Below are 18679 nucleotides of genomic sequence, written 5' to 3'. Positions count from 1 at the left end.
GAGGAGGAGGAGGAGGGAAAAAGGGATGGAGGGAGGGAAGGAGGAAGGAAGGAAGGAAGGAAGGAAGGAAGGGAGAGGAGGGCAAGAGGGAGGGAAGAGTGGGAGAAAGGAAGGAAGGAGGGAGGGGAAGGAGGGAGGGAGGGAGGAGGAAGGAAGGAAGGAAGGAAGGAAGGAAGGAAGGAAGGAAGGAAGGAAGGAAGGAAGGAAGGAAGAGGAGGAAGAGAGGAGGAAGAGTGGGAGAAAGGAAGGAAGGAGGGAGGGGAAGGAAGGAGGGAGGGAGGGAGAAGGAAGGAAGGAAGGAAGGAAAGAAGAGGAGGGCAAGAGGGAGGGAAGAGTGGGAGAAAGGAAGGAAGAAGGGAGGGGAAGGTGGGAGGGAGGGAGGAGAAGGAAGAAAGGAAGCAGGGAAGAGGGAGGGAAGAAGAGTGGGAGAGAGGAAGGAAGGAGGGAGGGAGGGAAGGAATGAGGGGAAGGAGGGAGGGAGAAGAAGGAAGGAAGGAAGGAAGAAAGATGAGGGGAAGAGAGGGAGGCAGAGGAGAAGGAAGGAAGGAAGGAAGGAAGGAAGGAAGGAAGGAAGGAAGGAAGGAAGGAAGGGCAAGAGGGAGGGAAGAAGGGTGGGAGGAAGGGGAAGGAAGAAAGGAAAGAAGGAAGAAAAATGAGGGGAAGAGGGGGAGGCAGAGGAGAAGGAAGGAAGGAAGGGAAGGAAGGGAGGGAAAGAGGGAGGGAAGGAGTGCGGTTAGGGTTAGGAGTTGACGTTCCTCCGAGATGTATTCGTGTGGGGATTTGAACCTGGGATTGGCTGCTCCTGAGGCCGAGCATTTGAAGTCCACGTTTTTTTGGGGTGTAAGAGAGGGAGGGAGGGGACAGGCAGAGGATTCTCTGCAGCTCCCCAATGTCCATAAGCTGCAGAACGACCTGCTCGTTTGTGACTTCGACATAAATCCAGCCTCCTCCTCCTCCCGAGATTCAATATGATGTATTTCCATAGCGTTACAATTAGTTTTATCCTATATCCCCCCCCACCCAAAACGACCCCCCCCCATATTCTTGCTGATGGTCTTGCTTACCTCATACTACTAGCATGTGTAATAAATCTGTCTCTGCAAATTCTTCCGAGTTTGAATTCCAGCCCCTCTTCTCCCGATCCCTATCGATCTTCCCTCCTCCTTCCTTAGGAATGGCTGCCCAGCCTCTTCTTAAAAACCCCCCAGGGATGGGGCAAGCCACAACTTCTGGTGGCAGGCTGTTCCGCTGGCTAATTGTTCTCACGGCCAGGAAATTTCTCCTTAGTTCCAGGTTGCTTCTCTCCTGGATTAGTTTCCATCCGTTGCTTCTTGTCCTGCCTTCAGGGGCTTTGGAAAACAGGTTGACCCCCTAGTCCTTCTCTTCGTTATACCCCCTTCCCTCAATCGTTCATCATATGGTTTAGCCTCCAGACCCATTATTGTCCTTCCTTCCTTCCTTCCTTCCTCTCTCCCTGCCTCCCTTCCTTCTTGCCTTCCATCCCTCCCACCCACATTCTCTCCTTCCCTTCCTTCCTCTCTCGCCTTCCTCCCTTCTTCCTTTCTTCCTCCTTCCCTTCCCTCCCTCCCTCTCTCCCTCCCTTCCTTCCTCTCTCGCCTCCCTCCCTCCCTCCTCTCTCTCCCTTCCTTTCTACTTGCTTTCCTTTCCTCCCTCTCTCCCTCCCTCTCTCCCTCCCTCTCTCTTCCTTCCTCCCTCCGTCCCACCCTTCCTTCCTTCCCATTATTCTTTCCTGCCTCTCTCCCCTACTCTTTCTCCTCCCTCCCTCCCTCCCTCCCTCCCTTCCTTCCTTCAGCAATCTCTTTATACAATCCCTTTTAATTAATCTCTTTTAATTGTTTTGAAGGGGGAGGCCTTTTATTTTCTTCGATTGCCTGCCTCTCATTCTAAGCCCTGCCTGTAGACCAGGCCATTGAGGGACAAGAGGGAAGAAGCAAAAAACCACCTCCCAAGAAACAGAACAGCTTCCGAGGCCTTTCTGTGCCGGCTGCCTCCAAAATCCTCATTAAATCCACATTTAAAAAAAAAAAAGATATAAATCTGGGCTTTTTTTTTTTTGTAAATCAGAAATAAGCTGGTTTATTTCTCCTTCGCCATATTCCATGGCCAAAACCAAATGGGAATATTCCAAATCAGGGGTCTCCAACCTTGGCAACTTTAAGTCTTGTGGACTTCAACTCCCAGAATTCCTCAGCTGGCTGAGGAACTCTGGGAGTTGAAGTCCACAAGTCTAAAAGTTGCCAAGGTTAGAGACCCCTGTTCCAAATTGTGGCACCCTCAAAAGCTGAGCACCGATCTTATTTAAGGTGTACAGGTAATCCTTAGTTAACTCAACAAAAGAAGCTTTCTGTAAGCCATTGGGTTTCAACACGGATCATCTCTAAGACCTCCTTGGAGATCTCAGAAGATACCTCCAAGGACCATCCACCGATGGAACAGAAGTTGCCTTCGGAAATTGTGGGAGCTTCATCCCTGGAAGCTTTCAAGAACAGACTGAACTGTCATTTGTCAGAAACGGTGTCGGGTCTCCTGCTCAGGCGGGGGGGTTGGACTAGATGACCTACAAGGTCCCTTCTGACTCTGTTCATCTGTTCAAAAAGATGACTAGATCCAGACCAAACTCCTATCTCCATCTATCCTATATGCTAGGAGCTCCACCTGGTATTTCCTTAGGTGTCCATCGGCCCAGGACCTCCAAAGCCAGAAGGTCCTCTTCCTATCATGGCTCTCCCTCAAAGACATCTACCCATCCTTAGACCTTGGGATGACAGCCGTCATCTTCCAGTCGCTTCCATAGAGGTCTTCTGCTCTCCGTTTTTTTTTTTCCACCTGCCCCGAAGGTGTCCTCGTCTTTTCCCAAAAGCGGAACATCTTCAGAAGGTTACCAGATGCGTCTGCCATGTCCCCATCGGCCCAGGACCTCCAAAGCCAGAAGGTCCTCTTCCTATCATGGCTCTCCCTCAAAGACATCTACCCATCCTTAGACCTTGGGATGAGAGCAAGGCCATAGCCACACAGGGTGGGATTCAGCCGGTTCGGGGAGAACCGGATGTTAATTTTAATCCGGTTCGCCGATGGCAGCGAACCGGTTGCTGAAATTTTTTCAATCCCACCCCTGCAGCCACCCGTTGTGGGCAGAAGGACCAACCCAACGTGAGAGATGTCGAGTCACATTCTTGAAGTCCACGTCCGTGACGCCAAGGGCCGTCATCTTCCAGGCGCTTACACAGAGGCCTTCAGTTCTCCCGGTTGTGTTGTTGTTGTTTTTTCCTTTTCCACCCACCCCCGAAGGTGTCCTCGTCTTTTCCCAAAAGCGGAACATCTTCAGAAGGTTACCAGATGCGTCCGCCATGCGTCCCCCCACCCGCCCACCGCCAAAGGAGACAAGAGAAGAACGGCCACGAAGCATCCCCATCGGGGGGAGTTTCCATTCCATGTCCTCGTTTTCTTGTTTTGACGTGGCAGGGAAGATCCAGCCTCAACAATCCATGCAGTGTCTCATGCACAATGTCCCATTGAGCGAGACAGATCGTCTTTTATGTCGGCCCGATGAGTGCGTGGGACAACGCAGCTCGGGATTGTTCGGGACAATCTTATTCTGTAGTCAGCAGAAAAGCAAGTTAAGGGTGGGATAGTGACCCACCAAGCCACCCAGGCACCGTGATCGCATTGTCATATTTTTGTGTGCTTCGTTTTCGTTTTGTTCTTTCTTTCAATATTTCTATTCTTCTCGCCCCCACAACGTTTGGAAATGTCGGGAGGAACAACCAGTTGGCACCGCCATTCTTCTCGCCAACTCATCCTTTCCCTTCCTTCCTTCCTTCCTTCCTTCCTTCCTTCCTTCCTTCCTTCCTTCCCCTGCCTTTTCCCCCGCCTTCCATTTTGTCCATCAGAGTCTCCATCTTGCAAGTCAAAAACCGCGAAAGGTGAAATAACCATGAAGGGTCAACTCCTTTTAAAAAAACAAAATGGGAAAGCCTTTGTCTCTTGCTCTTTCGAAGCAGGTGGCGAAGGCTACTTTGATGTGGGTGGGAAAGGGAAGCAAGGAAGGAAAGAAGGAAGGAAGAAAGGAAGGAGGGAGGGAGGGAGGGAGGGAGGAAGGAAGGAAGGTTGATTAGAACAAAAGAAGAAGAACAGAAAAAGAGAAGGAAAGAAGATCAGAGTAAAGAGAATAGAAAAAGGAAGGAAGATCAGAGCAAAGAATAGAAAAAGAATTTGGAAGGAAAGAAAGTCAACAGAAAGGAGAATAGGAAAAGAAAGAAGGAAGGAAGATCAGAGTAAAGAGTCTAGAAAAAGAAGGAAGGAAGGAAGGAAGGAAGGAAGGAAGGAAGGAAGGAAGGAAGGTCAGAGCAAAGAAGAAGAATAGAAAAATAATTGGAAGGAAGGAAGATCAAAGGAAAGAAGGAGAATAGGAAAAGAAAGAAGGAAGGAAGGTCAGAGCAAAGAAGAAGAAATTGGAAAAGAATTGGAAGGAAGGAAGGTCAAAGGAAAGATGGAGAAAAAGAAAGGAAAGAAGGAAGAAAGGAAGATCAGAGCAAAGAAAAATAAAAAAAAAGAAATGGGAAGGAAGGAAGATCTTTTTTTTTTTCCCCTTCTCAAAGGATAACTCCCAACATCTTCTCCCACCATCGCCCTGTTCCCTTTCTGCATCTCAGATGCCCTGGGCATTTTTAAAAAAATCCCACCTCCTCTTTGAGATTCCCCCCACTCAACCTCTATCTTTCAAGCTTCCATCCTGCGCCTCCCTCAACTTTCCCTTTCTGGGGAAAAGACCCTCCCAGAGTGGGAACCGGCAGCGGCGCATCGAATCCTGGAGACCCCCAACCCCAGTTTTCTCCGCGGAAACCTTTTCCTTAAATCTTTGCTCTTCATTGGCCCGGGGTCTTGGAGCCTGGCCAGGGGGATCATTTTTTTAAAATTATTATTATTATTATTGTTGTTGTTGTTTATTATTATTATTATTATTATTATTATTATTATTATTATTTCCCCCCCCCCACTCCTTAAAAAAAATATAAACATGCAAAAAAAGAAAAAGAAAAATTAGACCGGGAGGGGCGGGAAGGGAAAAAAAGTAAAAATTTGCAATGCAAGGCTGGCTTCAATTGACTGTCAGGTAGTCCCCTTTTCCCCTTCCCACCCCCCACCCCCCCAATCTCCCCTCTCGCTCCCTTCGCGCAACAAAGCCCCCATTGTCGAACCCACGCAAAGCCCCATAGAGCCCAAGCCTTGCCGAAGGACGTTCAGGCCTGCCTTTCGAATAAATAAATCAGAAACACTTAAAACCCTCCAAGGGAAAGATTCTTCATTGGACACCCTCCTTCTCTTTTTCTCCTTCTCCTCCTTACTTTTTTTTTTTTTATCCCCTCGCTCTCCTGCCCGTTCCAAGCCGAGTTTGAGTTGGACCTCATCCAACAAACCTACGGCAGGCTAAGGGGTCTCTTCCCCCCCCCACAACCTCACCGTGCCTTGATTCCCCCACCCTTCTTTCCCCCCCCCACCGCACCGCTCCGCTCCCCTCCCACCCGGGATGGACAAAAGACCCTTCTCTTGCTTTCCCAGGGCTGACAAGTTTATCCAAATATTCCCGACTTTACGAATCGATCGGTGGCCGTAAAAAGGAGACTTTTGTGCAAAAAAATTTTTAAAAAAAACCAAAACACCACACACTGGGTGGGGGGGAGGAGGAGGGATGGGGAAGCCCACGGGATGCCATGGGATGATGGAGCCAACGGGCAGGGGGGGAAATCCCCCCCCCCAGGTTGCAATTCATCCGGGATATCCCACGAAAAAGACCCTGCCTTCCTTGCGTTGCCCTGTTCCCGACAATGAATGTTTTTCAATCATATAGGTTTGCGGTGGCGAACCTATGGACACAGGTGGCACACAGAGGCCTCTCTTTGGGCGCACACACCGTCACCAGCTGCTCTTCTGATTTCTGGTTTGCACACGCTGTTTTTCGGGCCATTTTCAGGTGGGTTTTTTTGGCCCCAAAAAAGGCCCTAGGAGGGTCTGAAAATGGCCAAAAACGGCCTGAAAATGGCCAACTCCAGGCCGTTTTTTTGAGCTGTTTTTTCAGGCTGTTTCCAGACTTTTTAAAGGCTAAAAACAGCCCCAAAATACGGCTCGAAAATGGCCAACACAACGCCGTTTTTCGAGCTGTTTTTCAGACCTTTTCCAGACTGTTTTTCAGGTCAAAAACAGGCCGAAAAACCGGCTTGAAAACAACCAAAACCAGGCCATTTTTCGAGCTGTTTTTCAGACCATTTTCGTACTGTTTTTCAGGCCAAAAACAGGCTGTTTTCTGAGCTGTTTTTCAGGCCGTTTTCGGACTGTTTTTCAGGTCAAAAACAGCCCGAAAAACGACCTGAAAACAGCCAAAAAATGACCTGAAAATGGCCAAAAAACAGGCTTGCGTGCGCCAGACAGCTGATCTTCGGGTTTCCGGAGGTCCAGTGTGCGCACATGCACGTAGGTTCCAATTTGGGCACTCGGTGCTGAAACGTTTCGGCATCACCGATATAGGTAGTCCTCGACTTAAACCCGTTCATTTAATGACGATTTAAACTGATGCGGCGCCGGAAAAAAAAGGGACTTACGAACCGGCCCTCGCTCTTATTACGTCCATCGTAGCATTTCCCCAGGGTGGGTCACACGTGATCAGAATTCATGGGTTTGGCAATCCGGCTTGTACTTAAGGCTGCTGTCATGATTGCTATTTATGTCCGTCCCGGTCAAGTCAAGGGGGGGGCGGGAGGGGGGGGGGAAGCCAGATTCGTTTAACGACCGAGCGATTCCTTTAAACGACTGCAGTGGCTTAACAACCGTGGCAAAAAAAAAAAAGAGAGAGATTGTAAAGTTGCGCGGTGGTTGGAACGTGGGATGACGGGCTGACTCTGCCCATCGCTGGCAGTTCGATCCTGATCGTCTAGAGGTCGGCTCAGTCTTCCGTCCTTCCGAGGTTGGTAAAATGAGAACCCAGATTGTGGAGGGCAAAAAGCTGACACTGGAAACTGCTTAGAGAGGGCTGTAAAAGCACCGTGAAGCGATATATAAGTCTAAGTGCTATTCTATTCTATTCTATTCGTCTATTCTCTTCTATTTTCTCTTCTCTTCTCTATTCTTATTTTCTCATCTATTCTTTTTTCTCTTCTCTTCTCTATTCTGTTCCACTTTTCTATTTTCTCTTCTCTTCTATTATTCTATTATTCTATTCTATTGTCTATTCTATTGTCTATTCTATTCGTCTATTCTCTTCTATTTTCTCTTCTCTTCTCTATTCTATTCTACTATTCTCTTCTATTTTCTCTTCTCTTCTTCTCTATTCTATTCTATTATTCTATTCTATTGTCTATTATATTCGTCTATTCTATTTTCTTTTCTCCTCTTCTTTTCTATATTCTCTTCTCTTCTATTATTCTATTTTCTCTTCTCTATTCTCTTCGTCTATTTTCTCTTCTCTTCTCTTCTTTTCTATTTTTTATATTCTATTCTATCTTATCCCATCCCATCCCATCCTTAGGGATGTGACTTGCTAACCATCTGCTAACTAACCCTGGGCAGTTTAACAGCTAAAACCCTTTTTACTCCACAAACCCGTTTCGTCGCTCTAAACCAAGGTGCCCGCAGAGAAAAACAAAACAAAACAAAAAGAACCAGGCATTGCTTTGCCCCTGTCTGTTTTTAACCAGGTTTGGGGGTAACTAGCAGCCTTCAGAAGCTGCGACAGTCACCAAAACCCACCTTCGTATAAACACGACTGGAGGAGCCCACCAGCCACTGGGTATTTTTCTATCGGCCTCGAGAGCAGAGCTGCGAAGCCTCATAAAACCTATGACTGATGTCTCCTTGGAAAGCTATAAAAATTTATGGAGGCGAAAAGCCCAGATGGAAAGGCCTGGGACTTTTCCCCAGCCAGCCGCCCGAGATGGAGAATTCAACCTGCAGCCAGGATCTGCTTGTGATAACAGCCCCATCTGGCCCACAGAAGCCAACCAAAATTGTTTCAGCAGCAACAGCAACAAGGCAAACCGCTCGGTGACCGGTGGCAGCTTTTTCTGGGGGTGGGGAGGAGTTTCTGGGAGGGGGTGTCTCCCTTCGCATTTCACTTCCCCAGCTGGCGAGATTCGCAAGGGGTGAAGGCCGAGGGATGATGAGAAAGTTTGCAAAGGCAGAAATGGGGAGGGAGGTAAAGGCAGGAGTGAAATCCAGCAGGTTCCGACGGGTTCTAACGAACTGGTAGCAGAAATTTTGAGCAGTTCGGAGAACCGACAAATACCACCTCTGGTTGGTCCCAGAGTGGGGTAGGGATGGGGATTTTGCAGTATCCTTCCCGCAGGAGTGGGGAGGAATGGGGATTTTGCAGTATCCTTCCCCCAGGAATGGGGAAGGAATGGGGATTTTGCAGTATCCTTCCCCTGCCACGTCCACCAAGCCACGCCCACAGAACCGGTAGTAAAAAAATACCGCATTCCTCCACTCGGTTTAAAAAAATTAAAAAGAGGAATGTCGAAAAAGTTGAAAATTTTTGGCGTTCTCTTTGCCGGCGTTTATGGTACCGATTGATCTCTTTTTGTGGACCGCAACTGCTTTAAAATTCACCGAATCTGGTACTCAACGCGTTTTGATGCGAACATTTTTGCCCCAGTATTCATCGTTCGTTCTCTACTCGACGCGTCGGCTAGAACTCGTCGGTTTCTGCTGCCTTGTGACTCACGACATTATTCCTTATGGGGAGAATTTGTTTGCTACTCCTCGTTTCCGCTACTCCTCGGGTCTCCCAGAACCTATCAACACCGAGTAACGCTGTGTTAAATAGATTTAATATGGCTGCCCAATTCGAGCATAGTAACTCTGGTTTCTCTTGACGTCGGCGTGTAGTTTTAGTTAGGGTGATCCGTTGGGCCAGACGTAGATCAGACTTGAAAGGGACCTTGGAGGTCCTCTAGTCCAAGCCCTCCTGCTTGAGCAAGATACCTTATACCATTCTGGACGAATGGTTGTCCAGTCTCTTCTTGGAAACTTCCAGTGATGGAGCTACCCATAATTTCAAACTGTCCTATGGACAGATATGATCAGGGATCTGGAGGCCAAACCGTACAACGAATGATTGAAGGAGCTAGGTTTGGTCTCTAACCTACCAAGGAGAAGAAATAGGGGTGGCATGATAGCATCTTCCAGTATTTGAGGGGCTGCACCAGAGAAGGGGGGGGGGTTCACCTATTCTCCAAAGCACCCAAAGGCAGGACAAGAAGCAACGGATGGAAACGCATCAAGGAGAGAAGCAACTTAGAACTAAGGAGAAATTTCCTGACGTTGAGGGCAATTAACCAGTGGAACCGCTTGCCACCAGACTGGAGGTTTTCATGAAGAGATTGACCCGCCATTTGTCTGAAACGGCATAGGGTCTCCCACTTGAGGAGTGGGTTGGACTGGAAGACCTCCAAGGTCCCACCCAACCCCAATGTTCCACATCCTACCTTCTACGACGGGCGAGGAACACTTCCAAGATACCTCAGCCTCAGAAAAATCGGCCGGGACAGCCTTGCTTTATCTCCTAGGCAAGACAACCCAACTGCACGTTCGCCTTCCAAGCTAAAAGGAAGCTGGATTTGAGGGTGGGCCTGGCCAAATGACTTCTGGTGCCGGAAACAAATGGCTGGGAATTTTCAGAAAGAGCCAAGAATCACCTTTCCTTCCTTGGAGTCCATTTTTGACCCCGGTTTGGAGTTTGGGAAAATTTCAGAGATGGGTTCGAAGAGGCGCCACTTCCTAGGTTGGCATCTGTGCTTCCGACCCAGCTCCGAACCAAACAGGTAACCTGGCCAATCAACTCCCCGTGGCTCCGTGCGCTGCGTTCCTCCGAATTTATTTATTTTATATTCAGTAGCCCTTCCTGTAATCAGGCTTAGAAAGTTACCCTCGGCATTTGAGAAGATCTGCCTGCCTTTTAGAAGGCCGGGGAAGTGGGGAGGGGGCGGGGGGGGAGGTGGAAGGGAGGGGAGGGGGGAGCAAAGGCCTTTCCCGCATGAAGGAATGCACGGGGGCCCTCGCCTCTTGTTTGGTGGCAGAGTTGAACAGCCAAGCCACTTTTTGGAAAAATCTCGCGGTTTCTCCCGGTTCGGGATGGGGTTGGTGAGATGTTCTGAGAAGGTCTTCAGATCTTAGGTCCTCCTAGATTTGTCCCAGTAGACCAGTCTGGTTTGATGGACCAACATTTGTGATGGCCCTGCAATGGACCCGCCTGGACTTAACTTTATATTCTCTCTCTCTCTCTCTCTCTTTTCTCTCTCCTTCTGTCTCTCCCTCTCTTTCTCTTTCTTTCTTCCTCTCTCTCCTCTCTTTCTCTCTTTCTCTCTTTTTCTCTCTCTTTCTCTCTCTCTTTCGTCCCTGTCTCTCTGTGTGTGTGTCTCTATGTGTGTCTGTCTTTCTCTCTCTCTCTCTCTCTCTCTCTCTTTCGTCCCTGTCTCTGTGTGTGTCTCTCTGTCTTTCTCTCTCTCTCTTCTCTCTCCTTCTCTCTCTCTCTTTTCTCTCTTTTTCTCTCTCCCTCTTTTCTGTCTCTCTCTCTCTCTCTTCCTGCAATGATCAGTTCTTTCTGGATTTCTTTCATCTCAACCTCCCTCGATCCTCTCTTGCAGACTGGCGAATCTCTGGACCTAAACAAATTTTGCATGGATGGAAACCCGACGTCCAACGGGAACTGGTTGAAATATATCCGGGTCGCTCGCTCGAGCGAAGAACAAAACTTAGTGGTGTGTCCCATTAATGACCAGGTATGGACTTTTGTGCATATATACATGCATACATACATATACACACATACACATAAACATACATGAATCAAAAAATTGTTACTTAAAGTTGTAGGAAAAATCAAGGTGGGGATTGCCAGCTTAGGTGAACCTAAGCGGTAAAATCCGAAAGTATGTTCTTTGTAGCCTTAAAGAAGACCACATTCTGCACCATTTCACTGCTTTTTACATTTGCCCGCCAGCAAAAGATGCACATAGGTCTCCCCCATGTTAGGACCATGCAAGATTGCTGGTTCTGACCCCTAAAACAGGAGTTGGGGGGCATGAAAATGCTTCTTCTCCTTCTCCTCCTTTTCCCTCTCCCTCCTCCTCTACCACCACCTCCTCCTCCTCCTCCATCTCCTCTTTTCTTCTTCTTCTTTTTCTCCTCCTCCATCTCCATTATCTCCCTTCTCTCCTCCTCCTCCCCCTCTTCCTCCTTCTCCTCCTCTTCTTCCTTCTTCCTTCCTTCTTCCCCTCTTCCTCTCCCCACTACAATCACCTCCTCCTTATCATCCTCATCACATCTTCATCTTCTTCATCACATCCTCTTCTTCTCCCTCTCCTTCTCCTCCCCTCCCTCCTCCTCCTCTTCTCATTAGAAATTCCTTTTTTTTTATTCTGTTTAGCCATTGGGCTCATTCGGAGGGGCCTGCTCCTTAAAAGAAGGAACTTTTTAAAGATATCCCCGAATTGTTATGAGATGGGGGGGGGGGGAAGAGAAGAAAATTCTCTTCTTGGGGGAAAAAGGGAGGAAAAATTATAAGGTTTATTACAGTCCTTCATCCTCAAATTCAGTAAATGTTGTACCTTGTATCTTTTCTTTTATGTACACTGAGAGCATATGCACCAAGACAAATTCCTTGTGTGTCCAATCACACTTGGCCAATAAAAAAAAAAATTCTATTCTATTCAAATTCAGTTTTAATTGGTAAGCTCTGCCCTCTAGTGGGGGAACCCCCAGAATGCCGGCTTTTCCCAAAGAAAGAAAAATGTATGTATGTATGATATATATGTGTGTGTATGTGTGTGTGTGTATACTGTATACACACACACACACACATATAAATAATGTCACCCCTGAGAGTTTTTTTTTAAAAAAACTTTTTAAAGTTCACCAGCCAGGTTTTTCCATCTATTAAGTTAATATTTGACAGACCATTTGGCTGTATCGAGGGGGGGGGGAAGGGGGGGAATGTGGCAGAATGCATTGGCTTTAAAAGAAGAAGAAGAAGGGGAGGGAAAGTAAACAGAATTCAGGAAGAAACAATAACAGTTTTGTGCCCCATAAGGGGAGAGTGGGGGAAAAAAACGTGAAATGGAATACTGTTCTTTTTGCTTGCCGCAGGATGGTAAGTATTATAAACCTGAATGAATCTTTCTTTTAAATTGAAATCTGTGCGTGGCACCATTCAGACGCCGCTGAAATTCGCCTGCAAACCAGATTTGAGTCAACCAACACCACTTAAAAAAAAAAAAAATGATGAATTTTCATGGCCTGTTCGGAGAAAGAGGAAGGGGGTGGGTTTTGAGGCTGAAGGGCTGCCTTTCCCAATATATAACTTTCCCAAGGGTGATGGGATTTGTAGTACTTGGGTCGTTGGGGATGGTTTTAGCGTGGGCTGCCCTAAGGGAAGAAGGAAGAGGAGATCACCTGGAACATTTAAAAGTTTAGGAAGAGAGTTGAGTAGCCCCCCCCCCCGCCAAACCCATTGGTGGGGGAAATTTGACAAAATTCATAGGTGGGACATAGAAGCATTTTCTCTGAATATTGGTGGGTTTATATGTGAAGATATAGTTGGGTAAAATACAAAAGGAAGGAAGGAAAGAAGGAAGGAAGGAAGGAAGGAAGGAAGGAAGGAAGGAAGGGGAAAAGGGAAAGGAAGGAAGGAAGGAAGGAAGGAAGGAAGGAAGGAAGGAAGGAAGGAAGGAAGGAAGGAAGGAAGGAAGGAAGGAAGGAGAAAAATAGAAGGGGAAGGAAGGAGAAAAGGGGAAGGAAGGAAAGAAGGAGAAAAATGAAAAGAAGGAAAAAAATGGAAGGAGAAAAGGGAAAGGAAGAGAGGGAGGGAGGAAGGGAAGGAGGAGAAAAAGGAAAGGGAGAAGAAAAAGGCAAGGAAGGAGGGAGGGAAGGAAGGAAGGAAGGAAGGAAGGAAGAAAACTATACCTATGTCAATTCTTTTGAAATAAACTATAAAGGGGAATTCTTGGCACTACACTGAGAACTGGTAGGGAGAAAAATGGTAGGAAAACGTTCTTCCCAGCTCTTTGACTGAGATGGGTGGACTCTAAATTTAAAATATAAATAAAGACAGACATACATACATACATACATACATACATACATACATACATACATACATACATCGCTTGAAATGGGCAAGAGGTGAGCAAGCCTGGTATATTCCCAATCGGACATTGCTAATTGCCCGACCGAGGCTGATGGCCTTCCAGAAGTTCATCAGAAGGTTGTTGGGGTGGGGTTATCTCCAGAAAATGCTACGCCAATCAGAAAACATTGAGGAAAAACCAAGGCAGGCAGGACCAGAATCCCCCCTGTTAAATGTACAGTGGAACATCCCAAACATACAATGGCAGAACCTTCTCCAACATGACCGTCATCTCCATGAGAACCTTCTGGGATAGTATCAAGCGATCGCTCTCTACCACCGTGATCAAGTCGAATCGCCCCCTTTTTCATTTCAAATAACATTTGACATCCAAGTAGCTGCTGTGTTTAATTTCTCTCCCACCCCACCCTCTTTTTCCCTCTCTCTCTCTCTCTCTCTCTCCTTCTGTCCCTTGTCGTCGACGTCTAGATATATTATAAAGTTATTAGAGAAATAGAGCCGGGAGAAGAGCTGCTGATGTATATGAAAGAAGGAACATTATCTGCTGGAAACCTGCCTCCTAGTTTGGAAGGTGAGACCCCTTTCTTCTCTTTCCCAAAATTAAAACCTCTTCCATTCCAAGATACAAACATACCGGTGGTTTCTTTTGCGCCGTTGTACCATCAGAACGGATCATCGGGGCCGGGAACTCATCACAGCACCTGTCTGGCTCTTGCTGTTGAGGTGCTCGCATTAAGCCATTCACAAACTAGAAGAGAATATTTTTTAGCTCAAGGGTCGAAAGTTTCATTACGTCTCTGTGTTAGAAATTCTGTTTATATCTAACAAAGAGCACCGTCACCATGTGTTTTACTGCTCAACTGTTTTTACTGTAACAGGAACTCTACTTAGAACAAAAGAGCCTAGAGTGTATATGCCACAGATCCAAACGTGTAAACACTGCCACCTACTGGTTGAATACTCCTGTATTTTTTTCTACTTGCATTTTTTTTTTTAACCTGCTTTCAAACCGCTAGGTTGGCAGAAGCTGGGACAAGGAACGGGAACTCACCCCATTACACGGCACTAGGGATTCGAACCGCTGAACTGCCGACCTTTCGATCGACAAGCTCAGCGTCTTAGCCACAGGTTCCTACAAAAAAAAAAATGAACCCAGGGTGGGAGGAAGGAAACGGAAAAACAGCGTGCCTTTCTGACCTTCCTAGGTGTTTGTTACGATTTTTATTCCCCCCCAAAAAAAGGCGTTTTCAAAGAAAATCAAACATTCTTATCCCACAATGGGATAAGTTTTTTTTTTAATTCCCTGTTCTGTCCTCCTGGTTGCGTATCACACAGAGGCAGTGCGGTTTAATTGCTTCCCGAACACAATACCCTAACATCAGAAGAAGAAAAAAACACTTTGACGGTTAAATTCTTCGCTTTTCCTTATTATTCTATCCTTTATTTTTTTTAAAAAATATCCCACTCGCCCCTTTTTCCCCCCCCTCATCGGGAAGAGGGGAGTTCCAAATTGAATTTTTTTTTAAAAAAAAAAGGGGGGGGATGCTAAAAGGGACCCTACAAAGATAATTATCTTTCCTTTTCTTTTTTCTCTCCCATTTGTTTTCTCACCCACCCACCCCCACCAAACGGCAGCCAAATACAGTAAGACCCCCTTATTACCTCCCTTATCTTTGCAGGAAATTCGAGCAGGCCACTTCAATTCCTTTCCAGACGTGTTTTGCTGGCCGATGGCATATAATTGCCTTCCCCTCTGATCCCGAGGAGGAAATCTGCTTTGACCTTGTCCAGGTTTTATTATAACAGGCGGTCCTGTTATAAACGGAGCCCTCCCAGAATTCCCCGGCCACCTTTAAGTTATGTGGATTCCAATTCCCAGAATTCCTCAGCCAGCTTTAAGATCTGGGTAGTCCAATTCCCAGAACTCCCTGGGCAGCTTTAAGTTATATGGATTCCAATTCCCAGAATTCCCCATCCAGTTTAAGATCTGGGAACTCCAACTCCCAGAATTTCCCAGCCAGCTTTAAAATTTGGGGACTTCAATTCCCAGCCAATTTTAACCTCTGCGGACTCCAACTCCCAGAATTCCTCAGCCAGCTTTAAGATCTGGGTAGTCCAATTCCCAGAACTCTCTGGGCAGCTTTAAGATCTGTAGACTCCAATTCCCAGAATTTCCCGGCCACTTTTAAGATATGTGGACTCCAATTCCCATAATTCCCTGGCCACCTTTAAGATCTGGGGACTCCAATTCCCAGAATTTCCCGGCCACCTTTAAGATCTGTGGACCCCAATTCCCAGAATTCCCTGGCCACCTTTAAGATCTGGGGACTCCAATTCCCAGAATTCCCCGGCCACCTTTAAGTTATATGGATTCCAATTCCCAGAATTCCCCAGCCACCTTTAAGATCTGGGAACTCCAACTCCCAGAATTCCCCAGCCAGCTTTAAAATTTGGGGACTTCAATTCCCAGAATACCGCAGCCAGTTTTAACCTCTGCGGACTCCAACTCCCAGAATTCCTCAGCCAGCTTTAAGATCTGGGTACTCCAATTCCCAGAACTCTCTGGGCAGCTTTAAGATCTGTAGACTCCAATTCCCAGAATTTCCCGGCCACCTTTAAGATATGTGGACTCCAATTCCCATAATTCCCTGGCCACCTTTAAGATCTGGGGACTCCAATTCCCATAATTCCCTGGCCACCTTTAAGATCTGGGGACTCCAATTCCCAGAATTTCCCGGCCAGCTTTAAGATCTGTGGCTGAGTGAGACCTTCACTAAGCGAGTTTTCCCTTCCTTGCGATGGCCGCTAAGTGAATCACTGCGGTCGTTAAACTAGCCCCCACGGTTGTTAAGTGGATCTTTGCTCCTCAGAAGGTTGCGAAAGGAGAATCACGTGCCACCATCGTAAATACGAGTCTTCTGAACTTTGATTGCATTCTTGGCCCTGTTGTTAAGTGAATCTGGACTGGAATCTGTTAACTGGTCACTAAACAAACTGCTGTAAAGCAAGAACCTACCTACATAGGAACACCCCCATCCCCCCCAAAAAGAAATGAATATTAAATATCATTTGAAGCTTTTTAAGCCTGCTTTTCAATCAAACGCTTGTGGCTTTCAAACTTTTAAAAGTTTGAAAAACGTTTGCAAGTTTCTCTTTCGGAAAGTCAGAAACTCGCTCGTTTCAATTGGGGAGGGGGCAGCACACAGGCACAAACACCCCCCCTGTGCTCACCCACACACACACAAAAATCACGTAGGGTTGAAGGCTTTAAGTCAACCCTCGCGCTCAGCCCCGTTTCGAGAAAGCGTGAAATTTTCATTGCAAACAGAAGGAAAAAAGCAAAGCATTTAAAACCAACTTTGTTCTCCGGGAAAATTTACGGCGGGGGGGAAATGAATTGTTTGGCTTGGCCCTTGTGTCAGGATGCTGCCTTATGAACTTAATAATAGCTGCCCTTCTTTTTAATTCATTTGACCTTGACTGGAATAATTTATTGTGTGTGTGAGAGGAAACACACACACACACACAGAGTTCCTTCTGCACAACACTTTCTTTTAAAGCAAAGAATTGACACCAGGCAGGATTTTGGTTGCCATGCCAGGATCCTCATCTCTCAGAATCGTATCCAAAGAACAGAAATTATTTTGAACTGAAAGGTGATTCAAGACAAAACTCAAGGTAGTTTTTCCTCCTTAAAAAGAAGGAGGAGGAGGAGGAGAAAGAGAAGGAGAAGGAGAAGGAGGAGAAGAAAGAGAAGGAGAGGGAGAAGGAGAAGCTATCCGTACATGCGTGCGGCATCACAAAACACAGCAATTCACACGCGCGCACCGTCCTCACATGCGTGCAATGTCGAACAACACAGCAATTCACTCGCGCACGCCCTCCACGCAAGCCTGAAGCATCAAAAACACAGCGATATAGATTGCGCCAGGGCAGGTCGCTACTACCGGTTTGCCCAAACCGGTCTAAACCGGTTGAATCCCACCACTGGTCTGGGGTGATCGTCTAAACCAGGAGTCCCCAACCTTGGCAACTTTAAGCCTGGTGGATTTCAACTCCCAGAATTCCCCAGACTGTTTTTAATATGATATATAAGTCTTTTTCCGGCGTCTGCATGTCCATTGAAAGAGTTAGGTTTTAAGATGTATGTATGTATATAGAGGTAATCCTCAACTTACAGCCGAAAATTTCCATCGCTAAGTGAGACAGTTGTGAAGGCCCCGTTTTACAACCTTTCTCCCCCGCCGTTGTTAAGTGAATCAATGCAACTGTCAAGGTTGTGGAGCGAATCCAGCTTCCCAGTCGACTTAGCTGCTCGGACGGTCAGGTGGATCAGGTGACCCCAGGACACTGAGACCATCATAAATACGAGTCAGTGATGTCTGAATTTTGGTCCCGTGACCCAGGGGGTTGCTGCAACGGTCGTAAGTGTGAAAAACGGTCCCAAGTCACTTTCTTCCCCCCAATGCCATTGTAACTTTGACCGGTCACTAAATGAATATATGTATGGCTTTAATCCAGAGGTGGGATTCAGCCAGTTCGCACCTATTTGGGAGAACCGGTTGTTAACTTTCTAAGCAGTTCAAAGAACCGGTTGTTGGAAGAAATCTTATTTTGTTTTTTTCCCACTTTACAGGGCTAATCCTGTAAGGAAGGCAACATTCTGGTGGTATTTCTAGCCTAATCTTTATTGCCCTGCTTACAGAAACTGCCTCTCCGGTTAACCCTTATTACATTGTAACAGCTAAGGCGAAGCACCCAGCGACGTGAGTGAGGTTGAGTTGGCCACGCCCACACAGTCACATGACCACCGAGTCACACCTACCCAGCTGGTCATTAGGGCAGAGAACCGGTTGTTAAAGTATTTGAATCCCACCACTGTTTTAACCCGCGTGGACTTCAACTTCAATATATATTTATTAGATATTTTTATTAAATCGGCGCTGGGTGACCTTCGACCCTCCAACATCGCGGCCGGTAACCGCGGGGGGTCTCTGCTTTGTCCACAGACGTTCACACATTCCGTTGCGAGGACTGCGACGAGCTCTTCCAGTCCAAAATGGAGATGAGGCGGCATAAGAAGTACTCCTGTCATGCTGTCGGCTCTCTGTACGAGTCCGAGGAGATCAAGCAGGAAGGCCTGGAGGACGACCAAGGCCACGAATGCAAAGACTGTGAAAGGATGTTTCCCAACAAGTACAGGTGATGAGCGCAGCCCCAAAGATCGGCGTTTCAGAGGGGGTGGACTCCAACTCCCAGAATTCCCCAGCCAGCTTTACGATCTGGGGACTGCAACTCCCAGAATTCCCCAGCCAGCCTTAAGATCTGGGGACTGAAACTCCCAAAATTCCCCAATCAGCTTTACGATCTGGGGACTGCAACTCCCAGAATTCCCCAGCCAGCCTTAAGATCTGGGGACTGAAACTCCCAGAATTCCCTAGCCAGCCTTAAGATCTGGGGACTGCAACTCCCAGAATTCCCCAGCCAGCCTTAAGATCTGGGGACTGAAACTCCCAGAATTCC

General features: G+C 47.0%; 1 protein-coding gene across 5 annotated transcripts in view; it reads left to right on the top strand.

Annotated features, from left to right (window-relative positions):
- The window catches only part of PRDM16 (PR/SET domain 16), a 308062-nt gene that overhangs the window by 266851 nt on the left and 22532 nt on the right, over positions 1–18679 (top strand). For all 5 annotated transcript variants that reach the window (XM_058161081.1, XM_058161085.1, XM_058161082.1 and 2 more), the window contains exons 4-6: positions 10656–10790; positions 13625–13727; positions 18166–18358. In XM_058161081.1, the coding sequence (XP_058017064.1) occupies positions 10656–10790; positions 13625–13727; positions 18166–18358 (431 nt within the window). The remainder of the gene's footprint in view (positions 1–10655; positions 10791–13624; positions 13728–18165; positions 18359–18679) is intronic.

Source organism: Ahaetulla prasina, chromosome 18, assembly GCF_028640845.1.
Source record: "Ahaetulla prasina isolate Xishuangbanna chromosome 18, ASM2864084v1, whole genome shotgun sequence".
Lineage (NCBI taxonomy): Eukaryota > Metazoa > Chordata > Lepidosauria > Squamata > Colubridae > Ahaetulla > Ahaetulla prasina.
The sequence above is the reverse complement of the archived record's forward strand: the minus strand, read 5'-3'. Positions and strand labels throughout refer to the sequence as shown.